The sequence below is a fragment of the Amphiprion ocellaris genome, chromosome 7 (assembly GCF_022539595.1).
Source record: "Amphiprion ocellaris isolate individual 3 ecotype Okinawa chromosome 7, ASM2253959v1, whole genome shotgun sequence".
NCBI lineage: Eukaryota > Metazoa > Chordata > Actinopteri > Pomacentridae > Amphiprion > Amphiprion ocellaris.
In genome coordinates, this window is record NC_072772.1 from 37,270,991 (window position 1) to 37,289,966 (window position 18,976).

The following is an 18,976-nucleotide window of genomic DNA, read 5'->3' on the forward strand; positions in this document are numbered from 1 at the left end:
TCCCGGAGCTAGGTTATGCGCAAACCTATTGATTCAATACGTTGAATCTGGTACCCAGATCCACCAGACTGAAATCCCACATTAAATTTGAGGAAACTCCTATTGAATTCTGGCACGAAATTTCCTATAAATTGTGTAAAAAGAATTTTGAACTTCATCTAACAGATCAGACTGAAATTTTCCCTGATCATAATTGAAAATTGACACATAAGAGTTCAGATGCAGCTGAGAGTGATGGCTATGTGCCTGCTGTTTGTCTTCATTGCGGTTTTGTTTCTGTGTGTGCATGAATGCACAAACACCCAAACACGACAGAAAACTGAATTCCCTTCTTCAGTCATCTGTTTCTCACACAATTTTAAACTTTGCATACTGCGTGGTGTAGTTAGAGATCCAGTGTTAATTCATCTAATTTCTTTTATTGAGTATTAAATGATATATTCTAAAACACCAATAACAAATTTTTAGGACCGCAGGTGAACCTCAAAGTTATTCTCAGTTCTGTTATTAGTTTAAACCCACAAAACTGACCGAAGAAATATATCAAATCATTACATCTGATAAAGTAAAATGAGTTTAATTTTTTCTATAAATCAATTAAACTATCCAAAGTGGTTGATTAGAACTCTCCCTAAGTCTCTCACAGTTCACATTTCAGGGTCTAATTTGGAACAAACAATGTTATTATTGAAATAAAACCCATTATAATCCAGCTATAATTCACTTTATTGTTCTACAACTGGGTTAGAACCAAAATTGTCTCTTACATGTTACATTAACCAATTGTTTAAGCAATAAAATTGCTTTAATCAAATTGTTGAACCTTGCTTATGCTTTTTTTTTTTCTAGTGGCTTTCCACTTGATGTTTAAATTCCTCTCTATTTCCATATTTTGAGCCAAATCACAAGCTGCTCCTAAAGTTAGCAGGAGTCTGTGTAAAGGCTAGAGACCTTGTCCTTGGAGATAATAACAGCAAACAGTTCAACTGGCTGTACTGAGCTACTCAGGGGGGAGAGTACCCACTTCCACTATTTACTAGTCATTGACTACAGCATCACCTGCATGACGTGTGACGTCAGAGGGTCTGCTGGTTGAACCATCTGTGTATTAAATTAAACTTCAATTTAGAATCCTTCTCTGCTTCAGGTCAGGTCTAGGTGGTGTCCCACAGCTTATAACCATCTCACAGCCTCGATTAGCAGTTGATTCTGCAATAGGAGAAAGAATAGCAGAATTTAGAACAAATTCTAATTCAGGCAAATTTGTAATTTAAAACAGGTGCTCTTTTCAGAATGATGTGTGGACTGGACAAAATGATTGAGTCATTACTTGGTCTATATGTGGTTAATTATGTTCAGTATGGCAGCTATATTAATTATGTACACCACTAAGCGTGTAACATATACAACACTGTCATGAGATAAAACCAGAGGTGCAGATTTCTCTTCTAGCGCTGCAACCACAGCCATAGATCTTAAATAGCCAGGCATGCTACGCACTACTGTACAGAGCCCTGATAAGTAATATGCCACCTAGCGATGGTATGACAAGCGTTTCCACACCAGCACACTTCAAGCAAACCCCTCTCTCTCTCTCTGATGCACAGCTGGAAAGGTTGCATGTAGTCCAGCACTCCCAGGGCTGGAGCTGAAACCAGAGCAGTCTTTACATCCACAAAGGCCTTATGCATGCTTTCTGTCCATTCCACTACAGGGGAGCCTCCTGCAGTGTGGCAGCTCATCACAGAGTCCATAGCAGCATAATCACAGATCCAGTCACAATCTGAATCTAACTCTGATGCATCCACAGCTAAAATTAAATCTGATGCATCTACGCTGGTCAGTGTAGCAGGAATTCAGTCATTAGCCAGAGCTAAGAACACAGATGAGAAACTTAAGATCATTGCTCTTCTTCAGGAAGAATTGACTAAGATAAAGACTAAAAAAAAAAAAAAAAAGTTGAATCTGGACTTAACACAGAACCCGAGTCAGGATCAGGCTCAGTTTCAGGAAATGGTGATGTAGAAAAAGGACAGAGTAATGATGATTTGACAAAAAAGGATAAACAGTCTGCATGTTCTTCACCTGTTTTTCTTCAAAGTGATAAGACAGAGGAGTCAGAGCTTTCTGAAACTAATCCAGCTTTCCCTAAATGCATGATCGTTAACACAGCTGTGTGTCAGGCTTGTAGCTCAGCAGAGGCCAGAGATATAGTGTTTAGTGCACCAGATCCTTTCACTAGCTTGATGAAATATCTTGATTGGTTGTGGGTTACAGCTACATTGTATAATGTTCTAGTTCCAGACATGAAGGTATTGTTGCATTGCACCTATGGCATAGAGTGGTCTGTGGTTGAGGAATCTTTTGATCTACCCCCCACTGAGAATGTCCAGTAACCTGACAACGTAGACATGCTGACATGGTTAACAGAGAAAGCTAAAAAGGCAGTGTTTAATACGCACTAACTCGACAAGATTTTGTAATACTTGTATGTGATTAGCAGTAAAGATTTCTTTCATATTAAAACTTTCCACAGTCTAACAATATTGAAAATCATTAGCTGATTGCAAACACTGAACTGATTTCATTATTTTCTAGAAACAAGTAATCTGAGGTACAATTAATACCAGTGTTTAATTTACAAAGAAGGTCTCTTCCCATCAGACTCAGAAGTGTTCCTGCAAGAATCAGAAAGTATGTTCCACATCTGATCCTGCTTCTGAAACATAAGCTTGTTCAAAAAATAATTTAATTATGGGGTGCCTGAAATGCCTACAGTGATTAGTTTAGAACTAGGAATGCAAACATTATCAGTGAAACATACAGCAGAAAGTTACAAGATATTTTAAAACATATTGATAGGCACAGCTTGTAATATATTTTTCTAATTTTACCGATTGATCTTCTTGTTCTATTTATCCTGCTCTCAATTTACTCTGTAAAAGTTTGATTTTCTCATGATGAACCAGAAAGAAATTAGTTATTTATATAATTTCCTTAAACTACAGAGGTTAAAAGTTCAACACTATTTTATTTACTACCGAGGCATTAATTTGTTTAATATAGTTAACTTTTAAGATTATAATTAATTTAAATCCAGAACAGATGGAATTTTAGTTTCTCAGTATTGAGCACAGCAATACCAAACCATTAGATGGGTAAACTTTAATGTTGGGAGATGGTTGGTCAGAACTTTTAGAGGAACCAGGATCATCTGGAGACAGGATTTATTTATGATTACATGCTGGAATTGCAGAAGAAGAAAATCCCTTCAAATACAAATAAACATTAATTACTATCAACTGAACAAAGACACAGCTGGATGGTCAGATGATCAGAAATACATGAACATCTGATCAGGTGAAGGTTCATGGGGAGGTTTCTTCTACCAGTGGAGACACAGACAGGAAAAAGACATAAATAAGTCCGTTAGCTGCTCACTATCGATAACTGATTCATTGGTTTTGATCATTTCTAAATAAAAACAGCTTAAATTGTGAGATTGCATTTTCCTAATTGTGAATCTTTTCTGGTTTCTTTCTTCTGTGACGGTAAACTGAAGATCTTTGGACCAAACAAGACGTGAGGAAACTCCGCTCCACATTTCTGACCTTTTGAACAGAATCAGAGATCCAGGGGTCTATAAGAGCGACGATAAAACTCCTGTCAGGAGCTGGTTGAGATCAATAGAGCAGAGTTCTAGCAGGAAGTCCAGATAAAGTCTTGTAGTTCTTGGATAAATCTAACAGCGATCCTGTAGACGCTGTCGACCTCTCAGAGTTCCACAAGATCCTCTAGTAGATCCTGTAGATCACAGATGTTGTAGCTCTTGTAGAAGTCTTCCAGAGGTGTAACCTTGTAGATGTTGTCTAGCAGAGGTCTGTCAGTCTTGTTATGTCTGTAGATCCTACACAGTTCTTGTAGGACTTTTAAAAGTCTGAAACAGTTCTTGCAGGTCATGCAGCATTCTGTCCAACAGATCCTGTAGAAATGTGAGGAAGACTTGTAGCTCTTGGTGAAGTCTAGAAGATGTCTGCAGATCCTGTAGACTTCTGGGAAAGTATCTTGAAGGGTATGTAGGGATCCAACACAACTCTGGGAGATTGTGTAGTCCAGAGATGTTGCAGATGTGTTGGAACTCTTGTTCTGTAGAGGTTTGACACAAACCCTGTAGATCTTCTACAAATCTAGCAGAGGACTGTAAGTTCTGTTGTATCTTCAGGTCTTGTGTTGGTCTGTAGTTCTTTAAAAGATGTGACATAGTTCTGGTCGACCAAAGAAGCTCCGTCTTGTAGATGTGGAAGCAGATGGAGTGTGTTCATCCTCCTCTGGGATCCCCTCCAGGTTTGGTGGTGAAGTTCTGGATCCACGCTGTCACAAATCAGTGGATGGGATGTCGTTTTCATAAGGAACCAGGGTTTCCATCAAAGACTGCAAACACAGAACACAACACTGGAACAAACCAAACGACAGCATCTGTGCTCAATCACTGTGACAGGAAATAACTAGAACTTCCTCAAACACTCTGATGACAGGTTAAAGTCTGGACCTGGTTCTCAGCAAGCGCCTCTTTAGCCATGTAATGCTCCCTCTTTATCTTCAGCTCCACCTCTTCAGGGATATCAGGGACCATCAGGTCTATCAGGCGGCCGATGAAGAAGACCACATGCTGAGGAAGAAAGACATCAAAACCCTTCAAGATCTAACAGGAAAGTAAAGTTTCTGAAAGTAAAGTTCCTGTTTGGATGTTTCTGCTACATTCTGGTTTGTAAAATACAATCCAAATATTTTACCCTTTGAATGTGAACGTTCAGGAGACAGACAGAGCTCAGGTGAATCTCAAGAAGCTTCCTAAACTACAGTTACATCAAGTTCACCTGAAGCGTGAGAGACACCAACCTCAAAGACGATGATAAAACCGAGACGTATGGCGAGGAGATGGAAGTACTCTGGCAGGTATTCACCGTTTTCATCCCTGAAACCTCGATACCTGCAGAGGACGACAGCAAACATCCAGTCAAACACCTGCAGTGACACCAAAGCATCCTCAGGATCTCCAGCATCAGCGGCACACGGAGCTGCAGTCTGGTCACCGACCTGCAGGAGGCGTTGTGGTGCTGCTGGCTGAAGGTGTGTGGAGACGTGGCCAGAGTGAAGCTGATGAAGCCTCTCAGCGTGCTGTCTCTGGTGTAACGGTAGTACAGACGGGGCAGGAAGGACGAGGTGAACGCTATGAGGAACGCCTGGAAACACAAAGTTGATGTTGTGCTCAGACTGCTGTGGGACCAACACGTCCTCACCACGTGCACAGTCTTACACGTCCTCACCATGTGCACAGTCTTACACGTCCTCATCACGTGCACAGTCTCACACGTCCTCACCACGTGCACTGTCTCACACGTCCTCACCGCGTGCACAGTCTCACACGTCCTCATCGCGTGCACAGTCTCACACGTCCTCACCGCGTGCACAGTCTCACACGTCCTCACCGCGTGCACAGTCTCACACGTCCTCATCGCGTGCACAGTCTCACACGTCCTCATCGCGTGCACAGTCTCACACGTCCTCATCACGTGCACAGTCTTACAGGTCCTCACCACGTGCACTGTCTCACACGTCCTCACCACGTGCACTGTCTCACACGTCCTCACCACGTGCACAGTCTTACAGGTCTTACACGTCCTCACCACGTGCACAGTCTTACACATCCTCACCACATGCACAGTCTTACACATCCTCACCACGTGCACAGTCTTACACGTCCTCACCACGTGCACAGTCTTACACGTCCTCACCACGTGCACAGTCTTACGTTGCTGAGGACGGCCATGTGTGTGATGAACTGCAGGATGGGAAACCAGATACCGATGTCCTGAGCTCGCTCCGCCACCGGCCGGCGATATTCAGTCACGAACTTGTGGGCGTCCAGACGGATCTCCACCCAGTTATTGATGAGAGCGAAGAGAGGAGCGAGAGGACAGGCCGCCACGAAGATGGTGATGAAACCGAACTGCAGCACTGAGGAGGACCAGCAGGATTCACATTAAAGACTCACCAGGTTAAAGACTCACCAGGTGTGGACTACAGGTATAAAAATGACTTTTATCTGCAGCTTTCCTCCCCTTCAACGACGTTGCTGTCTTCAGAATCATCTTCACTACGACAAACGACAAGAACAACCTCTGAGCAGAAACATGTTTCATTAGTCCAACATGTCAGGACTCTTCTATATTCTACAATTCTACAATTTCATTTAACGCTTTTTCAAAGCGACGTCCATCTGAGAGTAGATTCAACACATCAAGGATCTAGTCAGGAGAAACCAAAGTGGATAAGATAGAACTAGTTCTAGTGTGATAATAGGACCGTGGTGTCTACAGGAAGTGCAGATGTAACAGGATTTATTTTTTGTAGTCTGTCAAGTGCTCAGTGTTCAGTGAGGAGCTGCTTTTTAGTCTTTTCGTAAAGACTGAACAGAGTTTGGTAACTGGTTCCACCACTGGGAAACACAGAGGACAAGAGTCCAGCTCTGGACAGACCCTGTTGTGGAGGTTGGATCAGGAACCTTTGGATGGAACTCACCTGTCTCCAGGTATTCGTCGAAGAGTCCTCCACAGACCTGCAGCTGGTAGTCGGCCTCCCATTGAGGAACCTCCTCCTGGTAGTTGTGAACCTCCTCTTCATCCTCCTCCTTCTTTTGATGGTTCAGCTTCCTCTTCTGCCACCAAGACTTCACCTTCCTGACAGACAGTGAGTCTTCAGGTTCATCTATGAAATCATGAAGCTCATTCATTCTCTGCTCATGAGTCCGTTTGTTTTCTTACAGTAAGAAGAACTCCTGGATGTTGTTGATCAGCTGTTTTCCCACCATGATGACCAGCAGCTCCTGAGCCAGATCAATCAGACATCCACCTGCTCCACACTGAGGAAACATCAGACAGCAGTGACTGAACCTGCATCCCTCACAGTAATCACATTACTTCTGGTAGAACCTACAGCTCTGATTAGTGGTACTATGACTCCTTCTAGACCTCCTGATTAGTGCTACTATGACTCCTTCTAGACCTCCTGATTAGTGCTACTATGACTCCTTCCAGTCCTCCTGATTCCTGCTGACTGTGCTTCACTGGTTTTTAGTTGCTCACTGATATTCCTGGATCCTTTTCCATCTTTGTCGAGTCTCTCAGTCAGATGTTTCTCTTCGTCTGTTCAGTTCTTTTCCATGATGCAGACATAGATAATCTGTCTGCAGTTAGAGTGATTGAAATCACAGCTGGACTCACTTTGGTTCATTGAGTTTCTCCTCTGAAGGCAAAATCCCCAATGTTGTCTTTCTAAAGTGTTTCTTTGTGATTGTTCATCAGAGGAAAAACTCAGTTTAGAACCATTTGATATTTTAGTGATTTTGCATTCACTTCTGTTGTATGTTGAATTTCTGTTTTATGGTCATTTCAGTGAAGAAATGAATCAATTTCACTCATCAAAAAAGAAAGAGACAAAAAAATGTAGCTGTTGGACAATTTAAGAAATAATTCATGGTTCTGGTTCCGCTGAATATTTGTTAAACTGAACATGAATCAGTTATAAGGACTTAGAATTCCATTATCATCAGGAACAGTTATGTAAGCACCAGATCTGATTCTGAGTCGCGATAATAATACAGATTTACATCCATCTATCTGTTTATTCATGTCAGACTGTGTGACAGACTCACGTCTTCGTTGCGAACTCCAAACATTGTGTTGTAGTTTCCAGGGTAACCGACGAACCTGAACACAAACAAACAAACAAACAGCAGGTTCAGATGAAACTGTACGTTGAGATTAAAACACGTTCGCATCTTGGAAGACTTCGATATCTTTTGAACACAGAGGCGTACAAACAAGAAGAAAATGACAAAACCAGAATATAAAATATAAATTCCAGACTGGTGTATCTGTACGGCCGCTCTGATTGGCTCTCACCTGCCTTTGAAGAAGGCAATGTAAACCGGAGACGAGTAGAAGTTGACGAACTGGAAGATGAAAACCTTGAGGATGAACATGTCTTCGTATTTGGTCTGTGTGCGATGCATCTCTGGGAACACACACAGCACATAAACACTGTACAGCAACACTACACACACTACACACATGTTGTACAAACAGACACACAATCCTTCAACTCTTTAAACACTACCTTTTCAGAACGCTTTCTTAAACTTTAACGCATCGAAAACCAACTGAACCCAAAACCTGCAGCTGAGAACGTACACCACCGTTCAGCAGGTTGGAGTTACTCAGAAATGTCCTGATTTTGAAAGAAAAGTAGTTTGTTTTCAGTGAAGATAACATTAAATGAATGATAAATCCAGTCTAGACATTGTTAATGTGGTAAATGACTATTGTAGCTGGAAATGGCTGATTTTTAATGGAATATCTCCATAGAGGTACAGAGGAACATTTCCAGCAACCATCACTCCTGTGCTCTAATGCTACATTGTGTTAGCTAATGGTGCTGAAAGGTTCATTGATGATTAGAAAACCCTTGTGCATTTTCCTTGTTGAACTTTAGCATTTAGAGAACTTCAGAACTTTGAAAGGTTTTGTGACTGAAAGTTTCTCCGTAAACTCAGAACCAAAAACTCCTGAAGCTCTACAGCAATGAGCCTGACCTGAATCTTCTCCCTGATGTGAACGTGAAGGTTCAGGGTGAGTCGGAACAACCTGACAGGTGAGACTGAAGGTGAGGACAGTGACTCACCCCAGCGGGTGAGGACTCGGGCCAGAGCGATGTAAACTTTGGACAGCAGGAGGATGACCACCAGGTTCAACACTGATGCTGTGATGCTGGTGATCCTCACGGCCTGAACACAGAAAACACTCTTTATTCATGAAGTCGAATCAGCAGCACTGATGTGAAGTCGGGAGCATGGCGTCCCTCAGGGAGGCGTCCCTCAGGGAGTCGTCCCTCAGGGAGGCGTCCCTCAGGGAGGCGTCCCTCAGGGAGGCGTCCCTCAGGGAGGCGTCCCTCAGGGAGGCGTCCTAGAGCCTCTGCTCTTCATATATGATTCATATCTTGTTTAAAATGACAAATTTCAGCATATTTCCAGGTACGTTCAAGTAAATTTGGACCGTTTTTGACTTATTTTGAACAATTCTTGACTCATTTTGGACATTTTGTCTTATTTTGGACCAACTGTGAGTCAGTATGGAAAATTTTATGCTACTTTTGACACATTCCAAATAGTTTTGGACTATTTTAGACTGAAAACCAAAGCTCCTGGATGAATAAAATAAATGCAGCATAGCTCAGAAACGGTGCACAGAGGAGCAGGTTGTTGGAGATACATTCAGCATGGTGAAACATCTTCTACTGATGACGAGCAGCGTAGAGAGGAAAAGTCTGGAGACAGAAAAACATCTACAGGATGAGGAGACAAATGGACACAAAGAGACACATCATGACAGACAGAAGATAAATAATGACAAAGACGAGATAAAAACCAAACCAAAGCACCACAAGTGAAAAAGTAAATGACTAAAACAAGGCACAAATTATCAAAAAAATGACAAAAACAAAATGATACAAAACTACAAAAACGAGATACAAAACATTAAAATGTGACCAATTTTGTGCAATTTGAGACTAGTTTCAGGTGAATTTAGAAAATGTTTGAGTCATTTTTGACAGGTTTTAAGAAATAGTGAAAGAAGTGTGTATTTTTGTATTATTTATGTCATTCTGCACAGAAGACTTTTCTGAGTTAATCTTTTAGTAACAAGTTGTTTTGGACAAACCTGAGAGTTATTTTGACAGCTTTGAGTGATACTGGACAAATCTGAGATATTTTGACCAATTTTGTGAGATTTTTAGACGAGTTTCACGTCATTTTACAAAATGTTTCAGTCATTTTGGACAGGCTTTATGAAATAAATAGTCGAAAGTAGAAATGTTTATTTTTCCTGATATCCAGCTGCTCTCTGAGTTCTCTCTTCTTCTTTATGTTCTTCTGGTTGCACAGAGCTGCAGGACTTTAGATTAAAAATGAACCACAGTGAAGAAAATGAGACAGAAACTGGTCAGAGTTCAGAGTTAAAACCAGTTAAAGGTTGAGTTGAGTCATACTCACGATGGAGCTGGATAAGATCTTCATGTTCCTGTAGAGGATGACCACGACGATGGTGCGATACATGATGACGCCGATGACGAACATCAGCACCACGGCAACCTGCAGGGAAACCAACCATCAGACAGACTTCCTGTTCCTGGAAGGTCTCAGTCATCCTGCTCTGGACGGACAGTGTCTATTTCTGGAAAAACCTTTTTACTTCTTAAAGTTGCAGCTTCTCTTTACTCCTCTACAGCTGAAGGTTTGTAGGATCTTCTGGATTCACCAGCTGCTCTTCTGTTCTAGAAAACTACTGATGTGCTGCTAAAAGACAAGGCGTGGTCTTTTTACAGATCCTCGTGCTTCTCTGTCTGATATTCAGTTTAAATGACTTTGTCATGTTCAAACTACATCAAACTACGTCCAGCATCAGAGACCCACCATGATGATGATCACCATGCAGGAGGTCAGAGTTCTGTTGAGGCGCTTCTGCTCAGGAAAGTAGGGTTCCTCTGCTCCGGTCACCGGGTTCCTCACCGTCATCGGCGCCATGGCGGTGAACTCTGGACGAGGTCGCTCCTGTGGAGGACGGTGGGTGGATTCAGAAAACACATTTACAACAAGACAGGAAGAATTAGTAATAAAATATGAGCAGCGGCACCTTAAACCTTCTAATCTCACGTCTGTAGATCTAGCTTTAAAATAAATCTCCAGGATGACGACCAGAAAGGTTCAAAGAGGAAGAAAGAGTTTCAGCTTTGTGACTGGACTCAGAGCTGACCTAGAAGACTTTCACCTGAGACAGGGGTGAGGTGAGACAGGGGTGAGGTGAGACAGGTACCTCAGTGTCCTCAAAGTCGGAGCAGTCCCAGCAGTGAGCCAGAACTGAGCATCGTCTCTTCCAGTACTGCAGGAAGGTGACGGCCCACAGAGACAAGAAGACACTGAGAAACACTGTCCCTCCGTTATCGAACAGCAGACCGGCCTGGAGACAGACAGGAGGACAGACAGACAGTCAGATGGACAGACACACAGACAGACAGGTGGACAGACAGACAGACAGACAGACAGACAGACAGACAGACAGACAGAAAGACAGGTGGACGGACGGACAGACAGACAGACGGACAAACAGACGGACAGACAGACAGACGGACAGACAGACAGGTATAAAGACAGACAGGTGGACGGATAGACAGACAGACAGACAGGTATAAAGACAGACAGACAGACAGACAGGTATAAAGACAGACAGGTGGACGGATAGACAGACAGACAGACAGGTACAAAGACAGACAGACAAACAAGTGTCCAGGCAGACAGACAGGCAGACAGACAGACAGACAGACAGACAGGTACCTTGTAGGTGCTACAGATGCTGGAGTAGTTCCAGTAGGAGCAGATGTTACAGATCGGACACATAATGAATCTGTTTCCACTGTTACACACCTCCTTCCTACAAACAACCAATCAGCAGACATTAAATATGTGATGTCATCAGCGTATTATTGATCAGAGACATATTGATGATTGATCGGTGCAGCAGAGGAAGTGATTCCTGACAAACCCTTTGCTTTGCTTGTACTTACGCTGGAACATCAGTGGCCATGAGGCCGAACCCGATCAGGAAGATCACCGTGCCGACGAGAGACGCTGGTAACAGCCAGACAGTGTAGAAACCTACAGTCACAGAGAGTTACCGTGGAAACAGTCAGCATGGAGACCTACAGTCACAGAGAGTTACCGTGGAAACAGTCAGCATGGAGACCTACAGTCACAGAGAGTTACCGTGGAAACAGTCAGCATGGAGACCTACAGTCAGATACAGTTACCATGGAAACCTACAGTTGGACACAGTCCCTGATTAAACAAGCAGTAGTGAAACAGCTGGTCCGTTAGTGGCGTTGCTATAGTTACCGATCCAGGCAAAGTACAGCGCTATCTTCTCCCCAAAGTACTCCCTGATGTGGTCCAGAGGCTGGTAGCGCCTCCAGCAGGACCACTGGGCCCAGTACGCATACAGGATCTGTCTCAGACCCAAACAGTGGGGCGGCACCGGGGGGGAGGGCAGCCGGAAGTCACCCTGCAGACAGAGACAGATGTTCAACAGCTGGAGAACCCGGAGAAGCGTAGCTGTGGAGCTTCAGGCGGTCCAGCTCTCACCTGGTGCAGGGGGTAGGCAGCAGTGAAGACCTGCTCGCTCACCAGCCGGTCAATTCCCACCTCCCCCTTCTTCACCGAACCGTACGGAGTCCTGGCCAGGATCTCGTACAGCTGCAGGAACACAACACCATCACCAGACCACATCTTCACTTATCCTCCTGTCTGACCTCACCTGAAGGTCTGAAGGTTTCTGCTCTTGGTCTGCCTGAGTTCTCTGCATATTTAAAGGATCTGATTTCCCTTTGTTACCAGTCTTTATGCTAAGCTAGGCTAGGCTAGGCTATCTCTTCCTTGGATCTGCATTCTCCTCTAGTTATGGAGACGACGGCAAACCACAGGATTTACTAAACATGGAAGTGTTGCTTTGAGTTTCTGGTTTACCAGAAGAACAGAAGCTTCAGCTCCACCTGTCAGTGTTTTCAGATGTGACAGATCTGAACATAAAGGTCTCAGATTACTGAGATCAGGTCTCCTGAATCACTGTCTGCTCCTCAAATGAAGCTGAACAACTGGTTGTGTAACGTCCTGCAGAGCCTGAACTCACCACCTGGTGTCTCTGAGTGGTCTTGAAGAAGGTCTCTTGGTGGTCGCTGCCCAGAAACCTGCAGACAGAAGACAGAGAGGTGACGGACTGAAGCTGCAGCTGCACGCTGAGGACAGAGTGTCTCAGTGGTTGGACCTCTGCAGCTTGTTGGTCCTGAACTGACAGGTGTAGTAGTCAGCTGGGGGGTTGGGGACGTCCTGGGACAGGGGGTTGGGGAGGGACAGCTTGGACAGGACCTGTTCAGACGAGTTCAGGTTTGGAGCCTCCACCACCTGCAGGACGACATGAACCAATGATTCAACACAAGTATATTAACCATGAGGTAGAAGAAGGAGAAGGTCAGTAGACCAGTTGTAGCACCATGACAGAGACTTCTGAGGAGGTTCATGACCTGACCCTCATGTTCCACCTTTTAGTCGTAGGAGCTTCAGGAGAAACCAACCGGACTGGAAGTCTGGTTGGTTTTCCCAGGACCTGGATGAGTTTAGCAGCAATGGGCACCATGACAGAGATCTATGTGGCTGTTAATGACCTCCAACCAGAGCTGACAGCAGGTTTTATGTTGCACAATTTGAATGTGTTCTTGTTTCTTCTCCTTTGTCTCCCCAACAATCTCCTCTGACTTTAATGAACTCAGCTAAATATTTGTGCCTACAGGCCTAACCAGGTGAGAAGTTTTACCTGCAGAGGGACTCTGAGGCTGATCTCCTCGGCGTAATAACAGAGGAGGCTCCACGGAGCGCTGAGGAGGACGAAGGAGGTCTTCTTCTTCTCCAGGAGGACCACCCTCTGCAGAGCAAACAGAAACCATCATCCACAGAGTCAACGTCTGCTCTGTCAGATGAAACTCTCCTGAGGCCACGGCAGAGAGAAAACCTGAGGAGAAACGAACTAAAAGCAAACAGACAGAACAAACAGGGGAGGAGGAACTGAAGAAGAACAAGAACATTTAAATTCAACGTAAAAGAAAACAGAATCGATTCAACGCTATCAAAGACCTACAAAAAACTCCAAATGACTCCATTTATCAGCCAAAAACTGTAAAAACAGGCAAGATTTTCCTCTTTCTGACAGTCCTTGAACACATCATCAGTGACATGTTGGAAAATCAAAAAAATCTGAGCTCATAATTCATAAAGTTTCATCAAAACCACCTAATTCTGCAGGTGTCATTTAAAAAGAAACCAGCGGCAGCAGAGAGGCGACAAAAAAGAGCAGAACGACAAAAACAAGGCACCAAATGACAAAAAGGAGACACCAAACGACAAAAACGAGACACCAAACAACAAAAATAAGTCACAAAATTACAAAGAGGAGACAGAAATGTTCCAAAGAGGGAAAGAAATGACATAAACAAGACAAAATTAATTGACACAAAATGACCACAACACAAGAAATTAGTGAGAAATACAAAACATAAAACAACACAAAAGAGACAGAAAACTTCCATAGAAACTGTAAAAATATAAATAGTTCAACATGTACAGAATGTAGAGACATTAGTTCCAGGTTTTTAACATCTGTGGGAACAAAAACTTCAAAGTTTGAAAAATAGTTTGGTAAAATAAGGTTTCTTTTTTCTGGTTTCCATTGTTCAGAAAATTTTGCAAAATTTTGTAATTTTTTTGTTATTTTGTAAAATATGAGTGTTTGGACAAAATTTGAGTCATTTTGTAAAATGTTTGAGTCAGTTTGGACAAATTTTGTGACACTTTGTAAAATATTTCAGTCACTGCACAAATTTTGCATAATTTTGAACAATTATTGGACAAAATTTGAGAGAAGTTGGACAAATTTCAAGTTAATTTGGAAAATGTTTGATCAAGTTTAAAGATGGGTTAGAGTAACTGTGTGCATTTTGTAGGTATTTGGGGCAATTTTTGTTCAATTTTTGAGTCATTTTGGACAATTTTGGGTAATTTTAGACAAAATTTAAGAGATTGTGGACAAGTTTTGAGTAAATTAGGAAAATATTTCAGTCATTCTGGACAGGTTGGAGTAATTTTGTGTATTTTTTAGATATATTGGACACATTTTGTGGGATTTTGGACGAGTTTTACAAACCCAGCAATCAAAGAATTTCCTCTTCTTCCTGTTTTCCATCGTTCTAACTGACAGAAGAACGTCGCTGAGTTCTGTCTCCTTCATTCTGGTTCCTCAGAGCTGCAGCACTGTAGAATGAACCTCACCTGCTCCTGGATCAGTCCACGCTCCGTCAGTCGGCTCAGAAACTCCTCCCTCCACTGCTGGTGGGCGGAGTCAGTGTCACCAGACCCCTCCCCTGAGCTCAGAGGCTCCTCCCCCAGATCCAGAGGCTCCTCCCACACCAGAACGAAGTCTGTGCAGCAGTCCACCATCAGTTTATCCTGTTTTTATTAAACATACACAATGTGTGGATTGTCTGACTCACCGACTGGAGTAGAGCCGTCACTGAGCACGCTCCCCACTGCAGGCTGGACCGGTGCATTCTGGGAAACGAAGGCAGATTAAAAACATCAGAAAACTACAGAACCAGATGGTGAATTAAATTAAACACATTTTCCAACATTTTGTACATTTTTTGGAGTCCTTTACGACAACATTTGAGTCATTTTGTGCAATTGTTTATGATTTTGGACAAATTCTGAATCATTTTGTAGATTTGTTTGATAATTTGAGTCAGTTTGGACAAATTTTGAGTCATTTTGTGCAATTCTTAATGATTTTGGACACATTTTGTGTCATTTTATAATTTTTTGTTATTTTGTACAATTTGAGTCAGTTTGGGCAAAATCTGAGTCATTTTGGACAAATTTTGTGTCACTTTCTAAAATGTTCCAGTCACTGCCCAAATTTTGCATCACTTTGGACAATTTTTAGACAAAATTTGAGAGATGTTGGACAAGTTTAAGGTAAACTTGTAAAATGTTTTAACATCTTACGTAAAATACCACCAAAAACCTCCAAATTACCAAAAATATTTACAATTTTAAAAAACCTTTACATGAAAACACTTCAAGTACAGATTCATAATAATTTCACATATTTTTCTTTTTATTTAACATCTGAAACTGCTAGATTCAACTTTAATCCTGTGAATATGTTTATAAAACAAGATTCAGTTCTAGGCAGTTCTGTAGTTTTACAGATTTGTTGGTTAAATGAGAAATTTCTTTTGTAGCTACATAATTTTCACAACAAAACTGTTGAACTAAAGTGTTTTCATCAGTGTGTAACATCTGGAAGTATTAATAATCTGTCAGATCACTGATTTTAGGTTTATATGCATTATTTATCATCATACCTGATTTAATTATTATATATTACAGGTCATTTCATTGTTTTCACACGTAAAAAAACATTAAACGTAAAAACTCCACAATTTCAGGTTAAATGAAGGATGAAAATGTATATTAATTATTGGAAATGTTGGTTTTTATTTATTAGATGTTGATTTTCTCTTATTCTGCTGCTGGTTGTTGCAAAACAAACAGAAGAAAGAACGAAAGAACGAAAGAACGAAAGATAGATAGATAGATAGATAGATAGATAGATAGATAGATAGATAGATAGATAGATAGATAGATAGATAGATAGATAGATAGATAGATAGATAGATAGATAGATAGATAGATAGATAGATAGATAGATAGATAGAGGCTCCAGGACGTCGCCCTGAGGAACTCCGATCCTCTTTAACCGGTGTTACCATGGTGACACTATCCCGGTCATCCTCCAGGTTGGTTTCCATGGCAATGAGAGTAGCGCCGTCGTCCCTCTGCTTCCTGCTTCCCCACATCGTGCCCCACCTTCATCAGATTCAAAATCAGCTCAACTTTATTCAGCAGACAAACAGTATTTAAGGATCATTCCAGAACATCTGGAACCTTCTGCTCCATATTGATCAATAATAGGTATTGATGGGCTCAGCTTCTTCCTCCATGTTTTCTGTGCTGTTTGCTAACCCTACTCTAATCCATGCTAATGTGATCTTTTTCTCAGCAGTAGAAGCTAGATATTTAGCTGCTGTTACTGCTGACCAAGAGGACAAACTGACTGATGGAAAACAGTCAAAAGAATTAGTCTGATCCTGATAATATGAGCTGGAGGGAGACGTTCAATCAAGGCTGACAATGGGATGAAAAGATGGAAAATAGAAGAGAGGACATGGCTTTGCTCTACACATTCTGTAGGAACACTGGTGGATGATGGAAACAACAAAAACAAGACAGAAAATGACAAAAACGAGACACAAAACGACAAAAACGAGACACAAAATGACAGAACAAAAACAAGACAGAAAAAGACACCGATGAAAACGAGAAGAGAGGACGTAGCTTTGCTCCACACATTCTTTACCACAGAGAAGTTTCCACTCACCTCAGATGAAGCTCAGGTGAAGCTGAAGATGTTTTTTGTACCTGCAGAGTGACCAGGGTAAGCCCCGCCCCCTCCTTGTGATGTAGTTCGCTGTGTTTCACCTTCACCTGGACGTTTTCACACCTTGGTAACTCTAAAACCTTCTGGTCTCCTCATTCTCTGGTGGAATGAATTCACTTCAGATCCAGACGTTGAGCTGTTTTCTGTTATTTAAATCTGCAGCCGGAGGAGTTCCTGGTCTGTTTGTTCTGAGTGTTTGTTTCCTGATGCAGACATTTCTACCTGCAGCCCTGAAAACATCAGGTAGAAGCTCTAAAACATTCAATTCAATTCAATTTTATTTATATAGCACCAACTGCAGGTCAAATTGTCTCAAGACGCTTCCCAGAACCCATAAGAACCCCCAGAGCCACCCTAAGGAGACAGTGGCAGAAAAACTCCCTTTAACAGGGAAACAATCTGGAGCAGAACCCAGATCTTTATAGAGGGGGACCCATCTGCTGCTGTGTGGTATTTCCAGTTCGCGAAAATAAATGACCACCCGAAGAAATGTCATCTATGCTTCACTTCATAGCATTATTTCTCGTGTTCTCCCTCACTTACTAAAACCACCTGTACGTCACCTTAATATGCTCAGTAGCGCCTCCTGGTGACAGCTTATTATAACTACAGAACACAACATGCTGGAAGGAGGGTAGAGAGGGACAGAAGAGGTCGAGGGGGAGGGATGGGAGAAGAGGGGGGAGGAACAAGGAACATAGAACACAGTTGGATACATGTATGATCAGACAGATGATACATACAAAGTAGAAGCTAACATTGAAACTGATTCCTAGTTTCCTGTTCTGATGTACGGCTCTGGCATAAATATCCTACATATATAGCTGGTAGTAACATTCAAACAGTAACTAGATGAGCAAATCAAGTATAGTGAGGGTGATGCAGAGTAGATTGATGGAAATGGGCAGCTGGAAGCAGTGGGCTGGAGGAAGGTCAGCAGCAGCATCCCACAGATGGAGATTAGACCAGTTGGTGGGAGAACCACCACAGATCTGAAGCATCCAGCTCTGGGATCAGGGACACTCGGAGAAAGGACACAGGGAGAAACAGAGTGAGTGTAATGCAATAATGGTATATATATATATTAAATATAATGGTAGATAGAGAAGGGCTCAGTGCATCCAGAGAGGTCCTCCAGCAGCCTAGGCCTGTAGCAGCAGAACTAGGGGCAGAACTAAGGGACGTCCAAGAGGAAGACTCCAGCTGACCCCCTCAGGGTCCCCCAGTCAGTCCTAACTATAAGATTTGTCAAAAAGGAAGGTTTTAAGCCTGGTCTTAAAATTAGAGAGGGTGTCCACCTCCAGAACCCAAACTGGGAGCTGGTTCCACAAGAGAGGAGCTGATAACTGAAGGCTCTGCCTCACATTCTACTTTTAGAGAGAAGTTACAGGTCACTTCTCCAAGTAAGCCTGCAGTCTGAGAGCGAAGAGTTCTGCTAGGATAATATGGTACTATCAGGTCTTTAAGATATGATGGAGATTGGTTGTTAAGAGCTTTATATGTCAGAAGAAGGATTTTGAATTCTATTCTAGATTTAACAGGAAGCCAATGAAGAGAAACCAGCATAGGAGAAATATGATCTCTCTTGCTAACTATCGTCAGTACTCTGGCTGCAGCATTTTGGATCAGCTGTAGATATTTCAGAGAGCTTTTGGGACAACCTGATAATAAGGAATTACAGTAGTCAAGCCTAGAAGTAACAAATGCATGGACTAGTTTTTCTGCATCACTCTGAGACAGGATGTTCCTGATTTTTACAA

At 42.3% G+C, this 18,976-nt stretch overlaps 1 protein-coding gene across 1 annotated transcript; it reads right to left on the reverse strand.

Annotated features, from left to right (window-relative positions):
• Positions 1-3,172: 3,172 nt before the first annotated feature.
• On the reverse strand, positions 3,173-16,575 carry LOC111564450 (anoctamin-7-like). Its single transcript, XM_055011889.1, has 23 exons — positions 16,486-16,575; positions 15,208-15,265; positions 14,987-15,135; positions 13,479-13,586; positions 12,933-13,069; positions 12,798-12,855; positions 12,254-12,364; positions 12,008-12,173; positions 11,680-11,770; positions 11,450-11,546; positions 10,932-11,075; positions 10,532-10,669; positions 10,112-10,210; positions 8,743-8,845; positions 7,965-8,076; positions 7,715-7,769; positions 6,825-6,922; positions 6,583-6,740; positions 5,813-6,018; positions 5,098-5,243; positions 4,900-4,990; positions 4,550-4,669; positions 3,173-4,431 (listed from the first exon to the last, which is right to left on the reverse strand). Exons 1-23 carry the CDS (start codon positions 16,573-16,575, stop codon positions 4,375-4,377), a joined length of 2,592 nt encoding a protein of 863 aa, XP_054867864.1. The 3' UTR covers positions 3,173-4,374.
• Positions 16,576-18,976: the final 2,401 nt, after the last annotated feature.